The sequence below is a fragment of the Phlebotomus argentipes genome, unplaced genomic scaffold (assembly GCF_947086385.1).
Source record: "Phlebotomus argentipes unplaced genomic scaffold, Phlebotomus argentipes genome assembly contig_42, whole genome shotgun sequence".
NCBI lineage: Eukaryota > Metazoa > Arthropoda > Insecta > Diptera > Psychodidae > Phlebotomus > Phlebotomus argentipes.
In genome coordinates this window covers 1708618-1718362 of record NW_026776171.1, presented here as the reverse complement: position 1 = coordinate 1718362, position 9745 = coordinate 1708618, and the positions used below count along the sequence as shown (strand labels likewise).

The following is a 9745-nucleotide window of genomic DNA, read 5'->3' as shown; positions in this document are numbered from 1 at the left end:
AAAAACCCAAGAGATGTTTGTACAGGGTTGAGAATATGGAGAGTGTGTTTCATGAGATTTATGCTTTATATACAAAGAACATTATAGAGTTCATCTCTTTTTTTTTTAAATTATCACAGAATTTATGTCATTGTTGTTACACGTTTTGCCTCCAAATCTCTCACGCAAAAACCCACCATTTTGCATCATCACACGCCTAAACCTATCTGAACACAGATAGTAGTATATTAGATTTCCAAGTTATCTATATATGCATGTTACATTATCCTACACAATATATATTATATCTCTAATCTGTCTTTCAACACACTCTGGAAGATGAGCTTCAAATGCACACATTCTTGTGTGCATGAGAAATAACGCTTTTTTCTTTCTTTACAATGTCGTACAAATCCAACAGAAATTGAGATGTAAGAAAAATCGATAAAAAAAATCAACAAAAGTTGTCAATCTATCGAGAATTTCATTTTTATGGCCTAAACATCAATATGTTTATTATGCAAATATTCTACACTTCGTTTATGACTCTCCGCGGGGGAGAAATGTTGCGTCATAACATCCTCTGCGCCTTGCCTACAATACCCAAGGGGGAGATATTATGGTCAGAAGTGGTGTACAGCTTGAGAGGAAGTGTATAGAAGTGGAAGTAGTAAAATCTGTTAGAAGATTTGCTCTGAAAAAGCTTCCATTTCAACCAAATTGAGGCATTTTCCTAATAAATTTTGCTTAAAAATCAATTTTATTGCTTTTTTTAGGTTATGTGATTAATTTAAAACGTATTTAATTAGCAAATTTCTCTGTTTCTTGGCAGATTTGAGTATTTTAGTGCGAAAAAGCTTCATATTGTTTAAGAAACAGTCTAAGAGTCAACCATAACCTCAAAAATATCACTAAAATGCAGAAACATATCTCTTTGCTTTGGTTATTTTCGCGGTTTTTACTGTACAAGAATATTTGCACAGCAAAAACTTCAGTTTCATCAAATTGAGGCATTTTTCAAAATAATTTTGCCTAGAAAAAACAATTTGATCGCTTTATTTTTAGGTTATGTGATAAAATAATCCTCAAAATCATCTAATTTGTGTATAAACTCAGAATTCTTCTCTTTTCTTGGCCAAAATTAGGCTTTTGCGTTCGAAAAAAACTTAAGATTAAACATAACCTCAAAAAAGTCTCAGAGAATTCTCTTTGTTTAGTTATTTCTGCGTTTTGTGCTCTAAAGTGGTCAATTTAACGCAAATTTTTTAGTGGAAACATTGTGATATTCGCCATATTTACTCCGTTCCAGGCTTAAAGCATATTTTGAAGCAAAATTCATAACCTCACAATTTATTCCGAACTTTTTTTTTAAAACATTGTGTGATAAGTCAGAATTGAGCGCGAAAAATAGTTGATGGAGTCAAAAAAGTGATGGAAAATGCATTTTAAGGACGTTAAGAAGTGTCTGGAAGTGGTGTACACTGCTTAGCCGTATTATCTCCCGCTTGACAATACCATAACATTTAAATAGACTTCGATAAACACTGATAAGAGAGGTTCTTGCATCCTCCTGCGGAGATAATCCTGTACACTATATATATATATTACTGTGGAAACCATCTTTGTATAAGTTTTGCTCTCTTTTTTTGGCATTAACCATCTCTAAATTCAAAGTTCAATACGAGACTTAGCTAAGGAATATTTAACTACGGTAATTGGTGTTTAGATTCTTCTATATATGCTCAACTATTTAATGTTTAATATGTCTCTGTTACAACTCAACATGATCTCTATTTATTGCTGGATGTTAGAATTATGTCTAAGAGCAATCTCACCTTTGGCTATCACGCATTCACGCACTTCCACGCAGATACACAGAATTTGACGAGTTCGCTAGCCTAGAGTTGGAGGTCCGCTCTCGAGGGAGGGGGTTGAATCACAGGGGGGTGGGGGGGATTTGGGACCTCCGCGGATGGGGTTGTTGTGCGGCGGGAGTCTAGCGGCGCGCCAGATAGCCGCCATAGCCCATCGGTGTGCTGCCCATTGCCCGTTCGGTAGCCTTTTCGATGCTCCTGTAGACGCAACGGTAGCAGCACACGTACGCCAAACATCACTTGAAGAGGATGCGGCGGAAGGCGCGCCGGAAGTCCTTGTTGAAGATGGTGTAGATGGCGGGATTGAGGGCGGAGTTCATGTAGCCGAGCCAGAAGGCGATGGCGAAGGCGGACTCGGGTATTTGGCACTTTGTGCACAGCGGCGTGAGGATGTAGAGGAAGAAGAAGGGCAGCCAGCAGGCAATGAAGCTGCCCATGATCAGGCCGAGAATCAGCGTGGCGCGCTTCTCCTTCTTCCTTGCGATGCGTCGCTTCTCCTTCTCCGGATCGCGCTGCTTCTGGATCTTGGGTATCGCCGGCTCCAGCTCCATGGCGCCCACGGAGGGCTTGTGCATGTGAATTTGGGTGTGCTTTTGCGGGTCCTTCTTGCGGTGGTTCTTTTTCCCGAAAATTGGTTGACAAAGTTTCATCTTAAGTGGTTTTACAACTGCACATCTACTCACCACGCCCGAGTCCGAGCTCGACGGATCGAATTCACTGACCATGTCCGTGTCGATGCCCACGGACAGGGCCCTGCATCGGCCGACCGTGGTCGGCATGTCGTTGGACGCCGTGCCATTTGACGAGGCGCGAATGCCCGGCGCGTGCGTCGTCACGATCGTGCTGACCTTGAGGGTGTCCTTGCCGTAGTTGGGATCCACGGCGTCGCACGCCTCGCTCGTGGACACGTCCGACGCGAAGTCGCACGTGATGTTGGGGATGGCCATGACGGAGGGCGAGTTGGCCGCGTTGGCGCGCGCCTCGATCGTCGCGATCGAGGGCTGCAGCTTTGGCGGGTCGGGCTGCGTTTGTACCGGCGTGTTGGGCGCCGTACTAGGCACTGAGGGCATTGGACGTGTCCCGGCTTTGCATGGACTGGTCGTGAAGCTGGTCACCTGCATCAGGGTGGGAGAAATGCGTGGTTTCTAGCTCTCAAACACCATCAAAGTCGCGCGGATTCTTACCTGCTCATTCGTGGCTGACTTCCTAGGCGGTTTCTTGATGCCGCGTCGCGCTCTCCGCTTCGCAGCGAAGTAGATCCTGATGTACACGAACACCATGATGCAGCTGGGGATGTAGAAGGAGCCAAGGGCTGAGTACAGCACATAGCCAAGATCCTCGCTCAGCTGCAATTGAAGAAGAAGAACAACTCCAATCAAGACTACTGAACTTAACGAACTTTCCTTGTTAGTCAAACTGATAAAACTCCTCGCAATGTTGCCAAAGATTTTAATTGAGTGACTTGGCAGTAAATTAAGGAGGATTTTCTGCAAATTGATTTCCCCCCAGAAAGATTATGCAATGCAAATTCAAACTCCCTCAGCGTGTGTCTTCCCATTATCGGGCCACTTTTTGGGGAGGCTGATTCACGATTTGATGGATAAATGAGACTCTTATGTGAGTGAATGAGGGGAAAAAGCAAGTCAGAAGAGGTGGAGAACTTCTTCCTTCGCTTCTCTGCTTCCTGATTAAGGACACACACACATAATGGAAGAGTATCGCTTGAATTTCTGCTCATGCTTAAGCATCATGTTGTAACATATCGCGGAACTTGGGAGATAATGGTGTAATGCAAATATTCACAATGCTGCAGAGCAAATACAAATTACGAGTTCATGGATAAAATGCATTGGATGACATGGAAGGGAATACATTGATATTTGCTGATCTGATCTATTGAATTACTCTAAAAGCATCCTGATTGATGGTTTCAAGTGAGAGTCACTCAACTTCTCATCAAACAGCCAGAGAGAGAGAGAGAAGGGATCAGTTTCACTATGGAGAAGTATGACTGAAAGGGTTACTTATCCCTCCTTCTCTGCTTCCAAAGGGGGAGGGAGTATTTAATGATTGCGAGACCCACAGATGGGTGGCACCGGCAGGATTTTCTGTATCCTTTTTACTTTACTCCCAGAGGGTAAAATGGGCATATAAAATGGCCAAATAGCATTTTGATTTATCGTCTGAGATATGCACGGCGGGGGCGAAAAGCATGGAAATTCTGGCCCTTAGTTTGTGGTCATCCTCCAATGGGATTAGCTTCGGGTCAGCTGTCACGCTGTGAGGACTTTTCAATGGGCCACAATCTGTCCAGCAGATTCGCCAAAATCCCCGTCTGAGACACGCGCGCGCGCTTTTCCCTGAGCTTTGTGGCAAATCTCCCAAAATTCCCTGGAATTTTCCCTCCCTCAAAAGGCCGCACACCACATTTTGATAGACTCAACCTTTTTCGGGCTACGTTGATTTGAGATTGAACACGCGGCAAAGTCACAATGAATTCATGGTTGAGAAAGTTTGGCGGAAGGATAAAAGTTTCAAAAAGCAATGCCGATCGACACAGAAACACCAGAAAAAAGTCATCCAGTTTTTCAGGCAAATAATAAAGAACAGACATTTCATCTCAAGCCGGGTGGAATTTTAGGAAAACTTGACAATCGCGTCAACTCTTGGCATCAGCGTATTTTTCACACGCCGAGTCTCTCTTTAGTACTTTTCCTTGTTTCACTTTCCCGTCTTAATCGGTTTTTTTTTCACTTCTTCTTCTCCTCCATGCGCCGATAAGAAGTCTCCGCTTGTGTGTGTGTGTGTGTTTTTCTTTGATGAGAAAAATAACCTCCGAAGAGAGCTTTCAATCAAGCATTTCTCTTCAATTTCCATCACTATTGTTTGCTTACAATTCAGAGACACTTTTGCCGCAAGCAGAAATTCTGTCAACTTAATGTTTTCAACTCCGAAGAAGGAAGAAAGTTCAACATAAATCGACGAGTGAATCGAAAACTATGAAGAGTTTACTCAAAAAATCCCCCTAAATATGTTTAAGGGGGATTTAAGACTAAAAAGTCGATTTTTTAGAAGATTGTTAAAAATTGACTGAAAAGTCAATAAATAACCAATAAAAAAAACTGAAACGTTCAGAAAATAATTATTACACAGTAATATTAGCATTTTAATGAAGGATTGGAAGGATTTTTGAGGAAACCGCGAGATAAATGGCAATTTTGACTTTTCATAGTTTTCTATTCAGTCGCAAAAATATCCCATCTTTGTTATTCAAATTTATATGAAATAATTCCCAAAGGAAGCTCTCAAGGAAGCTCATAATTTCTTTGCCGAACACTTTAAGGGACTTTCGCCATCGCATTACCGCCTAATGTAGCGGAGAAATTTATGAAAATAAGCACATATTCTTTGCACTGCAAATCCTGTCTTGTGCTATCCTGAAAATGGTCCATTTAAGGAGCATTTCTCTATTTCCTCGTGTCCCCATTTTTCCCAGTCTCTCCCGCCCATTTTCCCCATGGAGTCTCAAAGCCATGCTGGAGTTTCGCTTCCCGCAGAGTTTGTGTGGCGAAGGATGGGCAAAATCAGGAGAATTTATTGAAAGTTTCTCCACATCCTTGGCTGACATTTGGGGATGGAATTGAATGGATGTCATTGCCGCAGATTTTAATTTTGGAAATGCCCCGAATTTAATACTTCTTCTTGGGTTTTGTCTCTTAATCTGGGACATGAAACGAGTAGAATACTTTATCACACTTCCCACGGATGGATTTAATTAAATTATTCTCAATGCTGGGAAGGACTTGAGGGATGTTTATGGTATAAACAAGTGTCACATTGGGAGATTTGCTCGTCGACGACATCACAAGAAATCTCGCGTCAGTATAAATATTGTGAGACAAAATAAAAATATATTACAAAAACCGCCTTTTCGTCCTTTTTTTATGCCCTTCTTAGCGCCATCTGATACACCACCGTGAGCGCGACTGTTTGCTGTGAAAATACTGGGTGCAAAATTTGGCGCTGTTCGTCTGTGGAAAAGTGGACCTCATCGTCTTTGGTGACACTGTCTGGCAAGGGAAAGTTTCTTTTTTCTCTCTCTCTCCCCCCGAAAAACACACCCCACACTCGAGGGGGTAATGAAAATTCCTCAACCGTTACAACGGGACGCGAAGTGTGAAAATGCTTGGCAGCCATCGGGCAGAAAATCCACTCCTCGTATCAGTTTATCAATTTAACACTGAAGAATTTAATTAACACCATCAAGAAAATACTTTATGTGTTTATAAGTGTTGGCTGGGATGTAAAATATAAGATGCTACACGGCACTCAAATTGGGTTCAGACTAATTGGCGCAAATTAAATTTTATGCTTCCAATTAATTCAAGTTTGATTCGATAGAGAAGCCATTTTCAATCTTCCCAGCATTTTCCATCGCTTATGTCATCAGCCGCACATTCCCGCTTCGGCATTTTCTCTCTCCCTTTGGGGAGGGTGACGAGATATCCTCGGAAAACCTCCGGCACAAGTGAAATTTTCTCTTAGACACAACAGCGACAATGATAAATTATCTGGGAATTCAAGCCAGAGGCAAGTAATTTTATAATTACGCATATATAGAGCACTTTCGTTGCTTCTGTGGACTTGGAGCGATAGAGAGATGTTGATAGATAGAATTTTGATATTGTATCAGCAAAATTCCATCGCTGGGGTTTGTCCGGGATGAGTTGACTTAAAACCCCGCCGATTTTCCATGCTATGCAAGGGTGAAAATACAAAATTCTGCGTAATTTATCTGGGAGAGTGTATAAAATTTAATGGTGAAAATATGGTTTGGAAAGTTTTCCCCTTTTTGATACACAGACAACTGCTCATGACTTAGGCAATAAATACAATCCCTCGCCTTCGAGACATCCTTAACAGTTAATTTTTGGGGATGAAAAACTATGTCAATTGCCACAGTTTCAGGGCCAAAGTTGTGCGCTTATTTCAATCTTTCACAAATTAAGTGCTGAATCCTCAATAAATATCCCACTTCTTAGTCGCGGAAAAGTTTCGGAACTTTTATTGATAGTTAAATTATTTACAGCGGAAAAGTGTCAAGTTTTCCCGAAAGTTTGACACTGTATTTATGACACAATGCGAAATGCTGGACAAATAAAATGCATTATTAATACTGGGAATTTGTTGAACAGCCAGAAGAAACTGAAAGCATTCGAGGCTCTGCACATCTTCTTATCGTGCCATAGAAATGTCAATAAGAAGCATGATTGTGCTAGCGTGAGCATGACAGGATTTTCATTGCTCGTATTTGAAGATTACCTTTTGTCAGATGATAATTCCAACTCAGCATAAAATACATTAAATGTATTTAACCTCCAGGAAAGTACGACACATTCTCTTGCATTGTAATGAAGTCAGCGGAAAATTTCTCCACGTAATCCGCAAAAGCTCAAGTCTTTCACTCATGAGCGGTATAAATTGCAAACAGATTTTGTATTCCTCAAGCGAAGTCATTAAAGATGAGAGTATTGCAGAAATGTTGCTAGAGTCATCAGCCTGAGAATGTTGAATCTCAAATTTACACCACACTATAAAATTCCCGGATAGGTTGAATCGCGTTGAGCTTTTAATGAATCTCCGGGAAGTGTTTGTTTTTTCATCGGGGAAAACCTCATGTATGGCTAAATTAAAAATTCAATTCTCAAATGGTCGACTCGCGCGAATGTCCGAGGTGAAAAGAGTATAATTAAAAAGAGACATATTCCTCGATGGCGAACACATTTCAATCGATTGACAATGGCAAATCGAATGGTGGAGGAATTAAATTACTTGAATGTGAGGGCAGATGGAGAGACTGACTGTGAATGAGTGGCTGTTTTCGTCATAAATAAGCGCAATAGAGACTCTGGAGAGGCGGTTTGAAATATTGTAATATTCAGTGAATAATTGAAATGTTTGAGTAAATCATGAAAATTGAATACACACCAGTTGAAATGATTAAAGAGTGGTTTTATGTGAATAATTACATAGCACACACGAGAGCGCTGGCAACCACTTTTGCCATTATAAATTATTTTACATTATACAACCCAGAGAGAGTTTGTCACAATACTACCACTATTTGCTGGGGGTTGGTTTGAGGCCCAAAGTTGCGCTCTCGTCGCTCATTTGCATATACGTGGATAGCGCGAGACTAGCAAATTCGCACACACACACACCTTTTCCCATATCAATTTCTCTGTTTTCGCACCGCCATTCGGGCATTTTTCCCAGGGTGTGCTCAAGTTTGAACTTTCTACGTGTCACACGACGATCCTGGAATGCCTGCATGTGGAATTGTAGGCGCGTCAGATGCCGCAAAAGAGCCTCTTTATCCACTCTTCATGGCACATCCTTCCAGCCACCCTTCAACCCTCTATAAATATTAAATTTAATAATTCCACAAGAGCTATTCTTTTCGGTGCCATGTCGTTAAATATTGCCATTTCTGCCGCACACCTTCCCCTTCACTCACCCCTTGGCAAAATAGGGGTTTTCGGGAGACAAACAAGCAACTTTATTGGCTTTTCTTTGTCACGGTGAATAAAGAAAAAAAAAGATATTTCGCATGTCAGATGAAATTTAGCCAGAATTATTCTATGGGAAATTCTAATTAGTCAAAACATAAAGTAATTTTTCAATTGTGAAAATTCTGCCTGAAACCCAAATAGATTGCTTTTGTGATGAATGATCCACATGTTGGTTGTCAATTTAATTAATGTATGTTCTGATGAAAAGATAATAATGTTATCATTTAACCACCTGAATTGAAAATGAGGACATTCAAACAAAGAACGTGTGTGTGTGTGTGTGTTTATTTATTGTAATTTTGCTCACACAAGTGGTCAGTTTTGGAGCTGCAGAGGGAAATCAATATAGGAACTTTCCCTCTGTGACACTTTGGAATGTCGCAGACAAAGCGGAAGTGACAGACAAAATGAGAATGACGGGGAAGGAAAATTAAAGAACTTACTGGAAACATTTCATTCCACTTGAAAAACTCCAAATCATTGCCTCAGGCTTCAATCGATATCCTTCATTAAATCGATGGTGAATGCGAAATAAGGTCAAATTTAATTCAACATCGCACCAGAAAAGCTTGTCTAATTTTCCGTGTTTCCCAAGAGTAACTTTCCAGAAACGGGCTTTAATGCGCTGCTAGATGAGTCTCAGACAGAAGTCACTTCCATAGGCACTCAAGGGGGTGCAGATTGGCTGGTTTGGGGCGATTTGATTGGAAAAATGATGGTTGTTTCGCTGGCAACAAAACATCAACGGCAAGTGAGTGGAAAGAAAAGAGAAATGAAATTGAGTCAATATTTGTGAAATTGCCTCGCTCATGAGGCAAAATCTCATGTTTTGGAAAATTGATCATTTCACGTGAGACTAGAATTTCCGCATATAAAATTCATCTCAATCAATTTTAAACGACTCACTCACACCATCCTCTCAATGCCGCGGAAAAGACTCTATTAATAAAAGAAATTGCTTCCAGGATTATGTTAATTTTTCCCATGGGATTTTCTCTGATTCTCTCTCGTCTCATTCTTCATTTTCCACTCCCCAATCTGACATTTTTTCCCTCTCTCCCTTTCCCAAGGTGGGGAGGGGGGGAAATATAAAAGGAGGCAGAAGAAGAAGAAAAAAAATTCAGTGAGGGCTTTTGGGACGCGATAAACTTAATTGTGGAGACCAAAAGTGGATTATCAGGGAATTTAGAGAGGGAAATCAGTCAGGTGAATGTGACACAATTTCTGAGGATTCGCCACAGGATCGCGCTGGCGAGAGGGTGGGTGGCATTCGCTCATCCCTCTCCACCACCACCACCCCCCGGGGGAGCATGTTGCGAG

At 41.3% G+C, this 9745-nt stretch overlaps 1 protein-coding gene across 1 annotated transcript in view; it reads right to left on the bottom strand.

Moving 5' to 3' along the window:
* Nucleotides 1–2089: 2089 nt before the first annotated feature.
* Nucleotides 2090–9745, bottom strand: part of LOC132257169 (alpha-2A adrenergic receptor-like) — a 42110-nt gene continuing 34454 nt past the window's right edge. Inside the window, exons 2-3 of the mRNA XM_059753956.1 lie at nucleotides 3038–3199; nucleotides 2090–2968 (exon numbers count right to left, since the gene is read on the bottom strand). Of these exons, the coding sequence (XP_059609939.1) occupies nucleotides 2090–2968; nucleotides 3038–3199 (1041 nt within the window). The remainder of the gene's footprint in view (nucleotides 2969–3037; nucleotides 3200–9745) is intronic.